The sequence below is a fragment of the Somniosus microcephalus genome, chromosome 1 (assembly GCF_052327205.1).
Source record: "Somniosus microcephalus isolate GS21.2 chromosome 1, FLI_Smic_1.0, whole genome shotgun sequence".
Classification (NCBI taxonomy): domain Eukaryota; kingdom Metazoa; phylum Chordata; class Chondrichthyes; order Squaliformes; family Somniosidae; genus Somniosus; species Somniosus microcephalus.
The window spans coordinates 304,466,524-304,486,105 of record NC_140987.1 but is presented as its reverse complement, the minus strand read 5'-3'; the positions used below and the strand labels follow the sequence as shown (position 1 = coordinate 304,486,105).

Here is a 19,582-nt window from a genome sequence, read left to right as displayed (position 1 = left end):
AAAGACCAATAGCCTTTGCCTCAAGATCATTGACTACAGCTGAACGCAATTATGCACAGATTGACCGAGAAGCCCTCAGCCTTGTGTGGGGAGTCAAGAAATTCAACCACTACTTGTATGGTCAACAGTTTACACTGTTAACTGACCACCAGCCTCTCGTTTCAATCTTCAACCCAAGGAAGGGCGTCCCAATGATGACGGCACAAAGGCTACAGCGATGGTCACTCTTCCTAGGGGCTCACCTGTATGATATTGAATACAAGGGGACCAAGCAACATGGCAACGCCGATGGTTTGTCACGTTTACCACTGCCGACCTCAGAGAGAACTACAACAGTTAACTCAGCAGAGGTATTTCGCACAACAATAGTTGAGCAGCTACCAGTGACAAACTCCCTCATTGAAAGAGAAACACGCAATGACCCTGCATTGTCGAAAGTTTATGACATCACTGTGAAGGGATAGCCAGCGCATGGTGACTCATTGTTTTCAGCATTCTCAGCTAGGAGGGAGCAGTTATCAGTGTGTCGGGGAACACTAATGTGCGGCTCACAAGTTGTGATTCCTCCCAAGCTTCGTAACCGAGTGCTAGATGAACTGCATGAAGGCCACTTAGGTACGGTAAAGATGAAAAGCCTTGCCCGTGGATACGTGTGGTGGCCGGGAATTGACAAACAGATTGAGGACCTGACAAAGAGCTGCTCAGGATGTCAAAAGGTCCAGAACGCACCACCACAAGCCCCTCTCCATCCATGGGAATGGCCCTCATCACCATGGCAACGTGTGCACATTGACTTTGCTGGACCGTTCATGGACTCCATGTTCTTGATTGCAGTCGATGCACATTCAAAATGGCCCGAAGTCATTAAAATGAAATTAACCACATCTGAAAAGACCATTTCAGTTCTGAGGACCATGTTCGCTAGAAATGGCCTACCAGAACAAATCTGCACAGACAATGGACGACAATTTGTCTCTGACGAATTCCAAGGGTTCATGAGGAAAAATGGAATCAAGCACTACACATCTGCCCCATATCATCCAGCTACAAATGGCTTGGCAGAAAGATTCGTACAGACTTTCAAGAAGGCCATCAAAGCAATGTACAGCGAGAGTCTACCACTGCAACACAAGATAGACAATTTCCTCTTTGCTTATCGGAACGCAGTACACGCAGCCACTAATCAGACTCCAGCGATGATGTTTCTGAACAGGAACCTGAGATCTCGCATGGACCTTCTTAAACCGAATGTACGTCGTGATGTAGAGAACAAACAGTTCAAACATTTGAATGCTAAGCCAACAAGAAGCTTCAGTGTGGGACAGTCAGTTCTTGCTCGTGATTTCCGGACGGAAAAGTGGCAACCAGGGACAATATCCACAAGAGAGGGACCACTGATGTATACAGTGGATGTGGGAGAGAACGTTTTGAGACGTCATGTGGACCAAATTCTGGATGTTCAGGTGGCAAACACCCCAATACCTCACCCAGACTCACTTGACATGGAAACAGACACTCCTGATTCATCAGCATCAGCCTCATCCACAGCTGAGAGCTCTACCTGTGCTGATAGCTCACCTAATGCACCTGTACCTGTACAGTCTCATTCTCCAAAGCAAAAGAGTCTGGAGAGACGTTACCCAGAGAGGCAAAGGAGGCCTCCCCAGAGACTTGACTTGTAAAAGAGCTGTTGACAAAATAAAATGTTATGTTGGAATTTGAATTTTGTTACGGTAAAGACAGGCTCTGTATGTTAATTATAGAAATTTTGCGTAAATATACTATTAAACTAAAGGGGGAGGAAGTGTAATGTATACAACATTGAAGGAACTACTTTGTTTTGCGGATGTACATCCTTAGTTGCGAACGTATATAACAGATGCGTATCAATTTGTATAGTCAGTGCCGAAGTTCCAGTAAACAAGTAAAGATCACTTGAAGTTACTCTCAGTCTCTGCTACTTTATTATTTTATGTAGTTGTGTATAGCGGTACAAACACAACAAGGGCTTAGGATTACTTGCAATTGTCAGTATGGTGGTCAAATTGTTAGGAATCCGCTGGTTCTTGGCCATTGTCGAAGCTCTGGTAAGAAGCTGCGAGACAAAAGTGCTTGATTGGCTAGGCTAAGCAAATCTGGCCAAGATGAGTGCGTCCCTTGCATCCCGGGCAGCAATGTTCTCGCGTACTGCTGCCGCTGGTTGATGGGCCTCTGCAAGATGTTCTCCTCCTCCTCTTCCTCTTCCTCCTCCTCCTCCTCTTCCTCTTCTTCCTCCTCCTCACATGCAAATGATGGCTGACCAAATATCCTTTTTAATGGTGGAGCTGCAGCTAATAGTCAGCAATCCAATTGTGCTCCCGCCAGGTTTCACCGTCGTGTTTCAGAGCAGGCGTGCTTCACGTGGGAAAAGGGTTAAATTCACAAAGGCCTTTCAAAATGGGATAATAGAGGCAATTTAGTGCTTCTTAAGGGCCAAGAGGGATGGAGATGGGAGCAGTAAACACGATTTCTTGAAAATTGCTTGGAGGCGGGGTTGGGCCCGCCTGCCAGTTTTTGCAATTTTAACACCCCACACGCCTCCATTCCCGCCTCCACGGCCCTGGGAAATTCGAGCCCTTATTCCCCATTCGCCACCAGTGGAAACAATCTTGCACTACTTACTCACAATAAAGCCCCTAGGTTTCATTCACGCCTTTACTGGCTGCTCCACTCTCGGCGCTGCTCCCAGCTCTGCAGGAAATGCTGGGCCCCATGCCCACCCCACTCCATTCCCCAGTCCTCTATTTTCCCTCCCTGCTCAAATCCCAATCCCCAACCACCCCCCCCATTTCCCTAGTCTCCCTCGTGCCGACTGTCGCTCTCTCTCTGACCCCCAGCCTCCTGTCACCCTCTCCCCCTGCTCCGAGCCCCAATCTCCTGACCGCCTCCCCGTACCATTCTACCCCGCCACCACCACCCCACGTCCCCAATCTCCGTCTCCCTCCCCTTTACCGATCTCCTGCCCCCTGATCTCTGGTCGTCATCTTCCAGCCCTATCCTGCACCTCTTCCCACTCTCCCGCTCTCTCTCCCACCAGCTGGTTCCATTTCATAGAAACATAGAAGATAGGAGCAGGAGTAGGCCATTTGGCCCCTCGAGCCTGCTCCACCATTTAATGAGATCATGGTTGATCATCCAAATTCAGTACCCTGTCCTTGCTTTCTCCCCATATCCTTTGATCCCGTTAGCCTTAAGAAATATATCTAACTCCTTCTTGAATATATTTAATAAGTTGGCCTCAACTGCCTTCTGTGGTAGAGAATTCCACAGGTTCACCACTCTCTGGGTGAAGAAATTCCTCCTCATCTCAGTCCTAAATGGCTTACCCCTTATCCTTAGACTGTGACCCCTGGTTCTGGACTCCCCGGCCAACGGGAACATCCTTCCTGCATCTAGCCTGTCTAGTCCTGTTAGAATTTTATAAGTTTCAATGAGATCCCCTCTCATTCTTCTAAACTCTAGCGAATATAAGCCTAATCGACTCAATCTCTCTTCATACGTCATTCCTGCCATCCCAGGTATCTGTCTGGTGAATCTTCGCTGCACTCTCTCCATGGCAAGAACGTCCTTCCTCAGATAAGGTGACCAAACTGCACACACTACTCAAGGTGTGGTCTCACCAAGACCCTGTATAACTGTTATTTCCAGTTATTCCACACAATCGCTGGCAGGAGATGATGTCTCGGAGTGGAGTGGTGGGGCTCCTGTGGCACAAAATTTAAAATGCACACTTTACCTGGGCTGTTAGAAGCAGTGCCTGGGAGATCTGTGTCCCACTTCAGGACACGGGAGCTATAAGCTCAGCACGCGGGGGGCCAGGTGAAACTGTGTGGCGGGCGGTATATTTGACATCCCTGTTCTAGTGCATACTCTTTTTTTAAATGCTTTTTGGAAGTAAACTACAAGTAAGGATATCTTTTTGTGTTTGGTTTTATTTAATCATTTGCTCAAGTATACTTATATTGATTGCAAGATGGATTGAACTAGGACAGGATGAATTTACATAAGGTACATGAACCTAATGTACTGCCCCAGGAAATAAGATTTATATTTCTAAATGTCATTCTAGATTAGGCAGTAATCCCCTCTTCTAATCCCATCCAACTAAACTGCTTTTCAACCAAGTGTAAATCTAGTACAAGGTGACACTTCTCTTCATAGTGACGAGTACTCGCTTTGATATTGTTGTGCCATTTAACAGGATGCTGTCTTGGTAACTGCAGCTGCCTGATTAGCCACTGGGAGGATGTTTCTGGAATCCGCAGATTACCACTATATATTGAGGAGCTTATTCTAGCTTTTTGGAATTTCAAAAGCTGGGTAATTCAGCTCTGCTTTGGTTTTGAGACCTAAAGTAATCAATCTGATTTCGTGATTATTTTATTCTGAAGGACTGGCCTTGTAAACGCTCATGTCTGAGCAAACTTAAAATGAGGTTTTGCTATCGTGACGTTTTTGCAATGTAACATTTTAGTTGAGCGCTATAAAGCAGCCTCTAAAGTAGCCGAGGAAAAGTCTCAATAGGGCTAAGGTTGATGGGGCCGATAGATTATTACTGATTCTCCTTTGACCTAAGTTGGATGGTTGAAATAATTGAACTTGAAGCATGACTGAGCAATTTGTTGTACTGCTGGTGTCTGAACAAACACTCGAGAATGGATGTATTTTGCACTTCAATTATGTAGCTGGTTGGGAGCTTTCAGATATCGACACCTGTTTTTAATAGCACTAACTTAAGAGTTTGCTTTTTATTAACCAGCTTGTATTTCAGCTCTTGTATTTCAGTGCATTTATCTTGCATGCATCTACTTTAGTGATTTTTTTCATTCTTTGCCATAATTTCCTTACTGCTTGTGCAGTTGTTTTTAAACAATGGAACTACAGCATAAACTGTGATGAGAAACAGCAGTGTTCCTTGCTGCATGCATAGTAGTTGGGCCTGAGGTTCAGTGGTTCTACTTAGTTTGGGAAGTAGTGTATCAGTAGTTTCAAATCTGCCATTCAGGTGTATTCAGTTTAATGAAAGACCCAGTTTTGCTGTACAAACTAACATTTTATTTTGTTTTATCTAAGGGATGTTGCCTGTTTTCTCAATAACTTTGTGAAGGCTAGGTTACTGCAAATTGCTGTGAAATGTTGGGCATTCTTATAAAAATAGATTAAAAATCTCCTCTTTTAAACTAACATGGAGTCTTCCAGGTAACCGTAGTGTTTCAGGTATATCCATTTTGCATGTCTGCTGATGTGGTATACTCAAAACTCCACTCTCTCAGCAGTTTTCTCCAGAGGAGGGAGATGTGCCAACTAAAGAGGAATCTTTACTCTACTTGGGTCAGCCTTGTGACGGTGATGACGAGGAGACAGCCGATGCTGCTGTTTTTCATGCAGAGTTAGCACTGGTTAGTTACCTTTTTGTTCTGAGCTGCACATCTGTACATATCTTTATCTGTGCTTTTCTGTCTACTAACTGGCATCGTAAATCAGTGTTGTATTATACACTTGGTCTAGCCTGTGCAAGTATGAGTTAGGCTTGAACTGGTTATCTTGTGGCATTTGTCAAAGATTCTGAGTCAAGGCTGATCTGCTCGAGGGGACGTTGAGGATTAAGCAATAGCAGTAGTAATAGCAGCGTGGAGACTACTAATTGCCTGTCTCAACCATAAACGATCTGGAGCTGGGACTCGAGCACAATAGATAAATTTGCAAATGATACAAAGCTAATGAATTGGGTAGAAAAAAAGAAAGACTTGCATTTATATAGCACCTTTCAAACTAACATGGAGTCCTCCAGGTAATCGTAGTGTTTCAGGTATATCCATTTTGCATATCTGCTGCATGTGGTGGACTGGATGTACTTTTGAAGTGCAGTCACTGTTGTAATGTAGGAAATGCGGCAGCCAATTTGCACACAGAAATCTCCCACAAACAGCAATGTGATAATGAACAAAAAATCTTTTTTTTGTTATGTTGATTGAGGGATAAATATTGGCCAGAACACCGGGGGAACACCCCTGCTCATCTTTGAAATAGTGCCGTGGGATCTTTTAGTCCACCTGAGAGAGCAGACGGGGCCTCGGTTTAACGCCTCATCCAAAAGACAGCACCTCCGACAGTGCAGCACTCCTACAGCACTGCACTGGAGTGTCAGCCTAGATCAAGTCTCTGGAGTGGAACTTGAAACTATGACCTTCTGACTCAGGCGAAAGTTGTACCCACTGAGCTAAAGATGACAGTAGACTCAAACCGAACAGGATGGCCTACGGGAGGATTTGAATATACTTGGGAATTGGGCAGATAGCTGGCAGGTCAAATTCAATGTAGAGAAATGCAAAGTGCTTCACATGGGGACAACAAATCCAGGAGTGGATTATTACTTAAAATGGAAAGAAAATAATGTGCACGGAAAATGAAAGAGATTTGAGGGTCTTGAGTGACAATTGAAACTATTGCAACAATGTTTGGTGGCAGCGAGTAAAGCAAATCAGATGTATTAAAGGCTCAGTATTGAGCTGAAATAGTGATGTCATTTGGAAACTTGGTGCCACCGCACTTTGAACACTGTGCAGTTCTGGTCCCCACAGTACAAAAAGGATATTGCAGCTATTGAAAGGATATGGAAGAGAGCAACCAGAATGATTGAGAGGATGGATAGATTGGATTATGAGGATTATGTAAATTGTTTCACCTTGTCCAGAACAGTAGAACCAGAGGACGCAGTCTGCGCTTGAAGGGGGAAAATTCAAAACTAATCTGCAGGAATATAAATTCAATGAGCGACTGGTCATTCTATGGAACAGGCTCCCTAAGGAGACAGTGGAAGCTGATAGTATTCATTCAGTGAAGAATTTCCTTCAGAAAATATTATTTTGGGATACAGTATATGTAGTTTCAGACATGACAAATTGTAAATGTGGTAGGCTTGGGAGGAACAATTCTCTTTGAACCTGTGGTTCCTAAAGCTTTCCACCACTGGGATTTTTCCTTGCCTCATGTCTGGGCCTGTTGTAGACTAATTGATGGAGATTGATTGCTGTGATTAGTCAGCAATGCCATTATTGTTGGATCATGTGACTACCAGAATGGCAGAAGGTGAACTAGATGAATATTGGTCTTTTTACATCAAGCAATTCCTATGTTTCTATGTTCCTATATAATCTGGTAGTACAACTTCTACTGACCAGTAATGAAAAGCATACATGCAGACATTAGGAACTAAAATGTAGTCAAACACTTATCCTCCTGGTGTCTGTTGCCACTGTGTAAGAAGGCAGCAGTACCCTATCTATGGGATTCCACCACCAGAGGAAATAGCATCGCTGGCCTAGAAATACGCGCCTGCCCATTGTTGAGGGTGAGGGGGAAGCAGGGTTCAGTCCCTATGGCTGAATGGTGAGGCCCATCAAACTGCGCATAGCTAGTGGCGAATCATGAAGATTAGTGGCTGGGGGGGAGCGATTTGGGGGGGGGGGTTGTGAATGATGGCTGGGCCTGGGGGGGGGGCGGGGAGATCAGTAGCTGGTGTGGTGAGCTGGTTGGGGGAACGCTCCTGCTCCTCAGCTCCACATTCAGGTAAGGAGAGGGGCCTTATTGACGGTTAGCACCATTTTGTGCTGTGCAAGTTCAGCATATGGGAAGTGAAGCGCTGGAGCATTTGAAAAATGAAAACAGGTCCTGAAAGATGCGCAGGACCCAAACTTTAATAAATGATTCTGCCTTTTAAATGCTCCCAAGGTGTGCACTTGTCGCTAGCGCATCTGCCTTTATTTAATATAGCGGGTGGCACACTTCTGGCCAGAAAGGAAATATGTGCGTGCTTCCAGCCTGCCATATTGGAAGTTTAGAAGGCCGTTTAGCACCAGAGTAACAGGCGCTGCATGGCCAAATTTCTCAGCCTCTGTACCTACTCTTTCAACTTCTTTTATCATTTTAAATACCTCAATTAGATCACCACTCAACTGTCCAAACTCAAGGGAATACAACCCAGGTTTATGCAACCTGACTTCATAATTTAACCCTTTAAGTCCTGGTATTCTGATAAATCTGTGCTGTACCCCCTCCAAAACCAATATCACCAATAGGGAGTAGATACAGCAAAGCTGTGTCATCTTTGGTGTGGCAACCCATAACAAGGGAACAACTAGAGCTAGGTCATCCAGGAGTAAAATCAGGAAGCATTTTTACACACAAAGGGTAGTGAAAATGTGGAATTCGCTCCCCCAAAAGGCTGTGGGTGCAGGGTCAATTGAAATGTTAAAGATTGAGATAGATTTTTATTAAGTGAGGGTCACATTGGATATGGATCAAAGGCAGGTGAATGGAGTTGAGGTACAGATCAGCCATGATCTAATTGAATGGTGGACAGGTTTGAGGGACTGGATAGCCTACTCTTGTTCCTATGTTTTAGTAAAAAAAAACTTCTGATGTAAATTCCATGTCATAGACTAATTTATTTCTTGATCTCAATGAACAAATTTGCCATAGATGAACAAAACTTGTAATCTGTTAACTGCTGTGTTATGTTGTAACAACTTTTATAACTATAAAGGCAGCAAGGATTCACAATTTGTGGAACAAATCTGTATGTGTTGATTGTGCTGCCTATCATCTGAATTTTTGAGGTTGTGTGGATGAAAGTGCAACCATTTGCTAGTATAGTACACCACCATTTTTGAAGAGATGGGGAAATTGGCAATTAACAATTTCCCCTGACTTTGCACAAGGGGTGGGGGTGGAGGGGGGTGGAGGAAACCAGACAGGACCATATAAAATTGCTTACTTACCTACCCACTTTGGTTCACGTGTGCAACTTTTAATGTGTTAAAATTATGATTTTTCTAATACAAGCATCACCAGTCAGGAAAGGCTTTAGTGTCTGAGTCTGATCAGAATCGGCACCAATGTCAGGTCAACATGAGCGCTGAGCATCTTCTGTGCTCTATAGTGTTGCTTCACAACTCTGTGGTTCGTCTGACCGATTATGGGACCGTAACTAGATTTGACACCTTGTTTTGACAATGTAAAACACTTAAATAAAATTCAAAAATCAACTTTTCCTCCTATGTGCATGCAAAGGGTAATTAATATCTGTGTATTAATTTCTAGGTAGAAGCAACCGAAACAGACTTTGCTGATGAACAGACATTTGATAGAGAGTTATCTTTCAAGGGAGAGGACATCCATCAGGCCTCCACTGTGGCCTTGCATGGCAGTGCTTGTAGTGAAGACCGGAGTGCTAACCTCTCAATTCCATCACTGATTTACAAGGTAATGAAACTGCCATTACAAATGTGAATTGTCAGTGGGTTGTCATTTTAATTTGTATAGTGCTACAGCTATCTTTCTGAAAATACTGTACATTTCACAGTGTTGAATAAACCCTATTATATCAAAATGTGGACAGGGAGAACAGTTTAGGAAGGGAGTTCCAGAGAGGAGGATCAAATGGGATGAAGGGAGCTGCACAGAAGGTTGGAGTTAGGCAAGGAGTGCTCAGGAGAGAATATAGGACTGGAGGAAATTGCAGAGGTGGATTGCAGTGAAACCCTAAAGAGATTTAAAGACAAAGCTGAGGATTTTATATTTAATGTTTTGGGGACTGTGAGCCATTGTCGATCAGTGAGGATAAGGGTGTTGGACAAGCAGGACATAACGCAAGACATTCTCTCCCACCTGGCAGCTGTCTCTTATCCTGCCAGTACACTTCACACCTAATCTCAGCCGTCTTTTGTCTCCACTGGCCTATTACCATCTCGTCTGGTTTTGAATACCTCTTAATGTCTCTTTTACTTCTTTTGTTCTATCGCAGCCCTGCCTTCGATCTATTTTATTTCCTTTCCAGTTTTGAAAAAGGGTTTCGACCCGAAACGTCAACTCTAATTTCTCTCCACGGATGTTGCCTGGCCTGCTGAGTTTTTCCAGCATTTTCTGTTGTTATAACGCAAGACAGGATGTGTGTAACCGAGTTTTGGACAAGTTGGGGTTTGTGGGAGGCCAGTAGGAGAGCATTTGACTTGTTGAGTCCGGAGCTGACAAAGACACTTCGAAGTGTTTCAGTGCCGAAAGGAGTGAGGTAGAAGTAGAGACAGACAAGTGGAAGCAAACCATCTTGATGATGGACAGGATGTGGGGTTTGAAGCTCCGCTCAAGGTCAAACACAGCAGCAGTGGTTGTGCTTGGTCTGGTTCAGCCTGAGTGTGTGGCTGGCAAAGGGAGTGGAGTCAGTAGCAAGGGAGTGTGGAGTATGCGGCGGGGCCAAAGACAGTGGCTTTGGTCTTCCTGATGTTGAGCTGGGGAAGTTATGATTCATATTGGACAAGCAGTCTGACAGCACAGAGGCAGTTGATGACCTGAGCAAAGGGGTGGTGCAGTAGTGCTGGATGTACATGTGAAAGCTGGCCCCGTACCTATGGATAAAGTCACTGAGGGGTACCATGTCAATAAGGAAGAGAAGAGAGTTAAAGATTGATTCTTCAGGCCTTTTTGGGGCGGGGTGGGGGGTGGGTTGGGATGTCGGTGAGGAGGGAAGGGAAGATAAGCCATTGCTGGAATTGTACTGGCTACATTTAGATAAGTTGGAATGGAACCATGTAAACGTTGGTCTAATGGAGCTGGACGATGGAGGAGAGGTATAGAATCATAAAATAGTACAGCACCAAAGGAGATCATTTGGCCCATTGAGTCTGCGTCGGCTTTTTCGAAGAGTAATCCCGCTCTTTGCCCATATCCCTGCAAATTTTTCTCCTTCAAGTATTTATCCAGTTTCCTTTTGAAGGCTGCTATTGAACCTGTATATTTGACCCTGAAATGAGCTTCCGACCACATATCCGCAGCATAACAAAGACCGCCTACTTCCACCTCCGAACATCGCCCGTCTCCGCCCTTGCCTCAGCTCATCCGCTGCTGAAACCCTCATCCATGCCTTTGTTTCCTGTAGACTTGACTATTCCAATGCACTCCTGGCTAGCCTCCCATATTCCACCCTACGTAAACTTGAGGTCATCCAAAACTCGGCTGCCCGTGTCCTAACTCGCACCAAGTCCCGTTCGCCCATCACCCCTGTGCTCGCTGACCTACGTTGGCTCCTGGTTAAGCAGCGCCTTGATTTCAAAATTCTCATCCTTGTTTTCAAATCCCTCCATGGTCTTGCTCCTTCCTATCTCTGTAATCTTCTTCAGCCCTACAACCCCCACCAAGATATCTGCGCTCCTCTAATTCTGCCCTCTTGAGGATCCCTGATTATAATCATTCAACCTTTGGTGGCCGTGCCTTCTGTTGCCTAGGCCCTAAGCTCTGGAATTCCCTGCCTAAACCTGTCCATCTCACTACCTCTCTTTCCTCCTTTAAGGTGCTCCTTAAAACCTACCTCTTTGACCAAGCTTTTGGTCATCTGCCCTAATTTATCCTTATGTGGATCGGTGTCAAATTTTTTGTCTTAAAATACTCCTGTGCAGTGCCTTGGGACGTTTTACTACGTTAAAGGCGCTATATAAATACAAGTTGTTGTTGTATCCACCATCCTATCAGATAGTGCATTCCAAATCCTAACCACTTGTGTAAAAATGATTTTCCTCATGTCGCCTCTGGTTCTTTTGCCAGTCACCTTAAATCTGTGCCCTCGTTATTCACCCTTCAGCCATTGGAAACAGTTTCTCTTTATTTACTCTATCTAAATCCTTGTAGAGTCCAAGAATGATATAGCACAGAAAGAGGCCATTCAGCAAATCGTGTCAGTGCCGGCTCTTTGAAAGAGCTATTAAATTAGTCCCAATTACCTTAAACCTGCGTCCTCTGTTTACCGACCCTTCTACCACTGGAAACTGTTTCTCCTTATTGATTTTGAACACCTCTATTAAATCTCCCCTTAACCTTCTCTGCTGCAAGGATAACAACCCCAGCTTCTCCAGTCTCTCCACAGAACTGAAGTCCAGGATCCCTGGTACCATTCTATTAAATCTACTCTACACCTTGACACCTTCCTAAAGTGTGGTGCCCAGAATTGGACACAATACTCCAGCTGGGGCCTAACCAGTGATTGATAACGGTTTAGCATAACTTCCATGCTTTTGTTCTTTGTCTCCATTTATAAATCCAAGGATCTCGTATGCTTTTTTTAACAGCCTTCTCAGCTTGTCCTGCCACCTTCAAAGACTTGTGCATGTACACCCCCAGGTGTCTCTGTTCCAACATTCCTGTTAAAATTGTACCATTTAGTTCATAATGCCTCTCCTCATTCTTCCTACCAAAATGCATCACTTCACACATCTCTGCATAAATTTCATCTGTCGTGTGTCTGCCCTTTTCACCAGTCTGCCTATGTCCTCCTGAAGTAATAGCAAAATACTGCGGATGCTGGAAATCTGAAATAACAACAGAAAATGCTGGAAATACTCAGCAGGCCAGGCGGCATCCGTGGAGAGAGAAACAGAGTTAACGTTTCAGGTCTGGGACCCTTCATCAGAACTGGAAAAAGCTGGAGATGTAACATATTAAGCAGGTGCAGAGACCGGGGGGGGGGGGGGGTGCGGTTAGGAGGGGAGGAAGGAATAGAAAGAACACCCTGTGCTTTTGTAAGAGGCAGGAAAGATAAAATGTTGCAAATGGGAGTGACAAAAATCATACTGCATGAAAAATGGGGGCAGGGATAATTATCTGAAATTGTTAAACTCAATGTTGAGTCCAGCAGACTGCAAAGTGCCCAATCGAAAGATGAGGTGCAATTTAATATACTGTATTCGCTGCTCACGATGTGGTCTCCTCTACATTGGGGAGACCAAACGCAGATTGGGTGACCGCTTTGCGGAACACCTCCATTCAGTCCGTAAGGGTGACCCTGAGCTTCCGGTCGCCTATCACTTTAATTCACCGCTTCACTCCCACTCTGATCTCTCTGTCCTCGGGCTATTGCATTGCTGCAATGAAGCTCGAGGAACAGCACCTCATCTTTCGATTGGGCACTTTGCAGCCTGCCGGACTCAACATTGAGTTTAACAATTTCAGATAATTATCCCTGCCCCCATTTTTCATGCAGTATGATTTCTGCCATTCCCATTTGCAACATTTTATCTTTCCTGCCTCTTACAAAAGCACAGGGTATTCTTTCTATTCCTTCCTCCCCTCCTAACCCCCCCCCCTCCCCCTGTCTCTGCACCTGCTTAATATCTGTTACACTTCCAGCTTTTTCCAGTTCTGATGAAGGGTCCCAGACCTGAAACATTAACTCTGTTTCTCTCTCCACGGATGCTGCTTGGCCTGCTGAGTATTTCCAGCATTTTCTGTTGTTATTTCTTATGTCCTCCTGAAGTTTGTTACTATCCTCCTCACTGTTTACTGCATTTCCGAGTTTCATGTCACATAGGATTACTTGGATTACATAGGATATACGACACAGAAACAGGCCATTCGGCCAAACCAGTCCATGCCGGTGTTTATGCCCCACTCAAGTCTCCTCCCGTCTTTCCTCCTCTAAATCTACCAGCATAACCCTCTATTCCCTTCTCCCTCGTATGCTTACCTAGCTTCCCCTTAAATGCATCTATACTTTTCGCTTCAACCACTCCCTGTGGTAGAGAGTTCCACATTCTCACCACTCTTTAGGTAAAGAAGTTTCTTCTGAATTCCCTATTTGATTTCACACACAGAATCACACAGAAACCCCACAGTACAGATAGAGGCCATTTCGGCCCATCGAGCCTGCACCGACACATATCCCACCCGATCCCCGTAACCCCTACACCAACACATATCCCACCCTATCCCCACGTATTTAATCCCCCTAACACTAAGGGTCAATTTTTATCATAGCCAATCAACCTAACCCCGCACATCTTTGGACTGTGGGAGGAAACCGGAGCACCCGGAGAAAACCCACGCAAACACGGGGAGAATGTGACTATCTTATATTGCTGGCCTCTAGTTATGCTCTTCTCCACAAGTGGAAACATTCTCTCTCTACCCACTCTATCAATGCCTTTCATAATTTTAAAGACCTCTATTAGGTCACCCCTCAGCCTTTTTTCATGAGAAAAGAGACCCAGCCTGTTCATCCTTTCCTGATATGTATACCCTCGCATTTCTGGTTTCATCCTTGTAAATCTTCTCTGCACCCTCTCCAGTGCCTTTATATCCTTTTTATAATATGGCAACCAGAACTATACGCAGTACTCTTAAGTGTGGTCTAACCAAAGTTCAATACAGGTTTAGCATAAATTCCCTACTTTTCAATTCTGTACCTCTAGAAATAAACCCTAGTGCTTGGTTTGCTTTTTTTTAATGGCCTTGCTAACCTGTGTCGCTACTTTTAATGATTTGTGTATTTGTACTCCGAGATCCCTTTGTTCCTCTACCCCACCTAGACTCGCACCCTCCCAAGTAATAAGTGACCTCCCTATTCTTCCTACCAAAATGTAATACCTCACATTTATCTGTGTTGAAATTCATTTGCCAATTATATACCCATTCTGCAAGTTTATCAATGTCCTCCTGTAATTTGTTGCAGTCCTCCTCAGTATTAACTCTCTCCCAGTTTGGTGTCATCCGCAAATTTAGAAATTATGCTTTTGATTCCAGAGTTGAAATCGTTAATATAAAATTGTGAACAACAGTGGTTCCCAGCACTGATCCTTGTGGCGCACCACTACTTACCTTCTGCCATTCTGAATAGCTACCCTTTACCCCTACTCTCTGCTTTCTGTCTTGAAGCCAGCTAGCTAATCATTCTGCTACTTGTCCCGATTCTGCATTCTCTGACCTTATTCATCAGTCTATTATGGGGTACCTTATCGAAGACCTTTTGAAAATCTAGATAAATTGCGTCTACTGCATTACCCTGTCTACTCTCTCTGTTACCTCTTCAAAAAATTCAATGAGGTTGGTCAAGCAAGGCTTTCCCTTTTGAAATCCATGCTGACTATTCATTACTGTGTTTTTGGTTTCTAAATGTTCTTCTATTTTCTCCTTTAGCAGGGATTCTATTATTTTTCCTACCACCGATGTTAAGCTGACTGATCTGTAATTCCCTGGATATGTTCTATCCCCTTTCTTAAATATAGGTATTACATTAGCTATCCGCCAGTCCTCTGGCACGATACATTTTTCTAATGAATTATAGTAATGCCTCTGCTATCTCTTCCTTAGATTATTTTAAAATGCGTGGATGCAATCCATCTGGACCAGGGGTTTTATCCTCTTTGAGTTTGATTAGTTTATTTAATATATCCCCTCTTTATTTTAAATGCACTTATCTCATCTCATTACTAATCTCATCATCCAATGTCATGTCCACCTGTTCTACCTCCCTGATAAATACTGAAACAAAATAATGATTTAATATTTGTGCCATCTCTCTATCGTTATCTGTGATCTCACCCTTACTGGCCCTATTCACATCCCAACCTTCCTTCCTTTTATTGATGTGCCTGTAAAATATTTTACTATTGTGTTTTATGTTCCTTGATAATTTAATTTCATAGCTCCTCTTTGCCTTTCTAACTTTTTTTTGACTTCTCTCCTCATCTCTTCGTATTCTCCCTTATCATGGACAACCCTGCTGTCTGTGTACTTAATGTATGCCTCTTTCCTTACCCTCAATTGTTCCCTTATGGCTTTATTCATCCATGGAGCCTCATTAATGTTTAGTTTGTTCTTTCCTTTTAGCGGAATATATTGTTCCTGCTCTCTGTTAAACACCGTTTTAAATGTTTCCCATTGCTGTTCTACATCGTTGTTTGCCAATATTGTTGCCCATTTTTTTCCCCGCAAGTTCTATTCTCTGCCCCTCAAAATCAGCTTTTCTCCAATCTACTACCCTGGTTTTCGTCATACTTATCGCCTTAAGTCGTCACTTATCGTCTTAAAGCGTATTATATTATGGTCACTATTGCCTAAATGTTCCCCTACTTTTACTTCTCTTATCTGCCCTGGTTCATTCCCCATTACTAGATCCAATAGCAGATCCTCCCTTGTTGGGCTTTTTACATATTGGGTTAGATAAGAGTCCTGTAGAAATTGTAGGAACTCCATTCCCTTATCCCTTTTACCTACTTCTTATGTCCAATTAATATCGGGGTAGTTGAAACCCTCCATGATTATTATTCTATGTTTTTTACTCATTTCCTTAATTTGTTAGCATATTTCTTCCTCAATCTCCCTTCCACTATTTGGTGGTCTGTAGACTATTAGTGTGATTGATCCTTTATTATCTTTTATCTCTATCCATATGAATTCTATTTTTGTCTTGCTGATAGCTGCGTCACTTTCTTCCACTGCCATTATATTAACCCTGCAGCTACCCCACCTCCCCTTTTCCCCCCGCTATCTTTTCTAAATATGTTATACCCTGCAATGTTCAATTCCCAGTCCTGATTTTTCTGTAGCCATGTCTCAGTAATCCCATCTATGTCTGGTTCCTCGCAACGCATGATTGCCTCCAGCTCCCCTGTTTTATTACAGACACTGCATTGCTGTACAGAAAGTTTAACTAATTTTTAATAGGATTTCCACTCACTTTATGTTTAACCATCATTTTAGACACCTGTTCGATAATTCTATTAATTCCCTTGCCATCAATGTCCTCCCTTTATTCTTTCCTATGCTATCTTTTCCTGTTTTGTTTATAATTAGGCTGGTTACGTTTCTTGTAGATCCCTCTCCCCATCTTACTCGTTTAAAGCCTTTGCAACCTCCCTATTTACCCTTTCCGCTAGGACACGGGTCCCATCCTGGTTCAGGTGGAGCCCGTCCCATCAGCACGGCTCCTTCCTATCCCAGAACTGGTGCCAGTATCCTAGGAAAAGGAAACCCTCTTTCCCACAGCAACCCTTTAGCTACATGTTAATTCTGCTGCTCTGTCTGCTTCTATGCCAATTTGCACGTGGCTCGGGCAATAATCCAGCGATTATTACCCTCGAGGTCCTGCTTTTTAATTTAGAGCCTAACTCCTTGACGTAAGAAAACTACTAGGCACTTGGACTAAGCGTTAAACAAAGCTTTAACCAACTGTTTTACAACATGGAGGTTTAGTTGTGTCCTTCACTAGTTCCTGTTAAGAATGTCGTGCGCAAGCTGGGCCCATGCCCGTGTATTTATACTCTCCCTGGACAGCGCCACCCGCAGGCCGCTCAGTATTATTTCATAAGTCTTTCTTTCATGTATGACTGATTCATGTCACTCCTGATACTCTTTCAGCAGGACCTCTTCCCTGTTCCTACCTATGTTGTTTGTTCCAACTGGATTTATCCCCTCCCTTTTTCCAAGTTCCTCTCCAGCCGCTGTGAGATATCCCTTACCCTGGTACCAGATAGGCAACACACCCTTCGGGATTCTCGTTCTTGGCTGCAGAGGACTCTATCTATCCCCCTAATTATAGAGTCCTCTATCTCTACCACATTTCTATTCTGCTCTTCTCCCCCCTTGGACAGCCTTCTGAGCCATGGTGCCTTCGTCTGCACTGTGGCTGTCCTCCCTGCAGTCTTTCTCCTTGTCCTCACAGGAATCAAGTACTTCGTACCTGTTTGACAGGACCTCCTTCTCAACCTCTCCTAAATCCCCGCTACCCAGCTCCCTAACAGTCACACCCTCCCCTTCCTAAACCTGTGCTTTCCTATGGGGTGTGACTGCATTCTGAATAAAACTGTCCAGAAATTCCTCCCCCTCCCTTATGTGTCGGTGCCTCCAACTTGTACTCCAGCTCAATGACTCTAAGCCAGAGAGAGATTCGAGATGGAGACATCTCCTGCAGACGTGTTCGCTTGGGACAGTCTCGCTGTCCACAAACTGTAGTCCAGACACACAACCTGCCCTGCCATATCTTAGTCTAGCCTTATTTTATTTATTTAATTAGTTAACGTCTTTATTCAACAATTATTTATAGTTCTATTAATTAGCTTAATTAGCTAAGCTATAAATTTAAGTACTATGTAATTTCCCGCAGCTAGTTTAAACCACTGCCCTAAGTTAGAGTGAAAAGAGAGGGGGGAAAAAAACCTTAATACTCACCAACCAATCACCTACCTGCAGTCCTGTGACATCACTCCTTGTTTTTTTGGAAATCATCGAAGGTTCAGCCGCCGCTAATACTGCCTCCAATTAGGTCTGCGCTGCCTGGTCGTCTCCTGTTTTAAGTGCCGCCGCTGCTGATACCACCTCCTCTGCAAAGTTTGAAGTTATGCCCTGTATACCCAAGTCCATGTCATTAATATATGTCAAAAAGAGCAGTGGTCCAAATACCAACCCCTAGGGAACACCACAGTACACTTTCCTCCAGTTTGAAAAACAGCCATTCACTACTACTCTCTGTTTTCTGTCCTTTAGCCAATTCTGTATCCACACTGCCACTGCCCCTTCAATTTTTCTAATAAGTCTATTAAGTGCTACTTTATCAAACACCTCCATCACCATACCCGGGTATGTCCTGTCCCACAGGCAGGACAGACCTACCGGGGTGACGGCACAGTGGTATACAGTCGGGAAGAAGTGGTTCTGGGAGTCCTCAACATTGACTCCGGACCTCATGAAGTCTCATGGCTTCAGGTCAAGCATGGGCAAAGAAACCTCCTGCTGATTACCACCTACCGCCCTCCCTCAGCTGATGAATCAGTACTCCTCCATGTTGAACACCACTTAGAAACATAGAAGATAGGAGCAGGAGTAGGCCATTCGGCCCCTCGAGCCTGCTCCGCCATTCAATGCGATCATGGCTGATCATCCAATTTCAGTACCCTGTCCCTGCCTTCTCCCCATATCCCTTGATCCCTTTAGCCTTAAGAAATATATCCAACTGCTTCTTGAATATATTTAATGAATTGGCCTCAACTGCCTTCTGTGGTAGAGAATTCCACAGGTTCACCACTCTCTGGGTGAAGAAATTCCTCCTCATCTCTGTCCTGAATGGCTTACCCCTTATCCTTAGACTGTGACCCCTGGTTCTGGACTCCCCGGCCATTGGAAACATCCTTCCTGCTTCCAGTCTGTCCAGTCCTCTTAGAATTTTATAAGTTTCAATGAGATCCCCTCTCATTCTTCTAAACTCCAGCGAGTATAAGCCCAATCGACCCAATCTCTCCTCATACGTCATTCCTGCCATCCCAGGTATCAGTCTGGTGAATCTTCACTGCACTCCCTCCATGGCAAGAACATCCTTCCTCAGATAAGGCGACCAAAACTGCACACAACACTCAAGGTGTGGTCTCACCAAGGCCCTGTACAACTGCAGCAAGACATCCTTGTTCTTGTACTCAAACCCTCTCGCTACGAAGGCCAGCATACCATTTGCCTTCTTAACCACGTGCTGCACCTGCATGCTTACTTTCAGCGACCCAGGTCTCGTTGCACTTCCCCTTCCCCCAGCCCATTGCCGTTCAGATAATAATCTGAGAAGCACTGAGAGTAGTAAGGGCACAGAATGTACTCTGGGTGGGGGACTTCAATGTCCATCAGCAAGAGTGGCTCGGTAGCACCACTACAGACCGAGCTGGCCGAGTCCTGAAGGATATAACTGCCAGTCTGGACCTGCGACAGGTGGTGAGAGAACCAACACGAGGGTAAAACC

The 19,582-nt window shown here is 44.3% G+C and overlaps 1 protein-coding gene across 1 annotated transcript in view; it reads left to right on the top strand.

Annotated features, from left to right (window-relative positions):
* The window catches only part of mpdz (multiple PDZ domain crumbs cell polarity complex component), a 399,568-nt gene that overhangs the window by 149,488 nt on the left and 230,498 nt on the right, over positions 1 to 19,582 (top strand). Inside the window, exons 19-20 of the mRNA XM_085986223.1 lie at positions 5,313 to 5,438; positions 9,142 to 9,303. Of these exons, the coding sequence (XP_085842349.1) occupies positions 5,313 to 5,438; positions 9,142 to 9,303 (288 nt within the window). The remainder of the gene's footprint in view (positions 1 to 5,312; positions 5,439 to 9,141; positions 9,304 to 19,582) is intronic.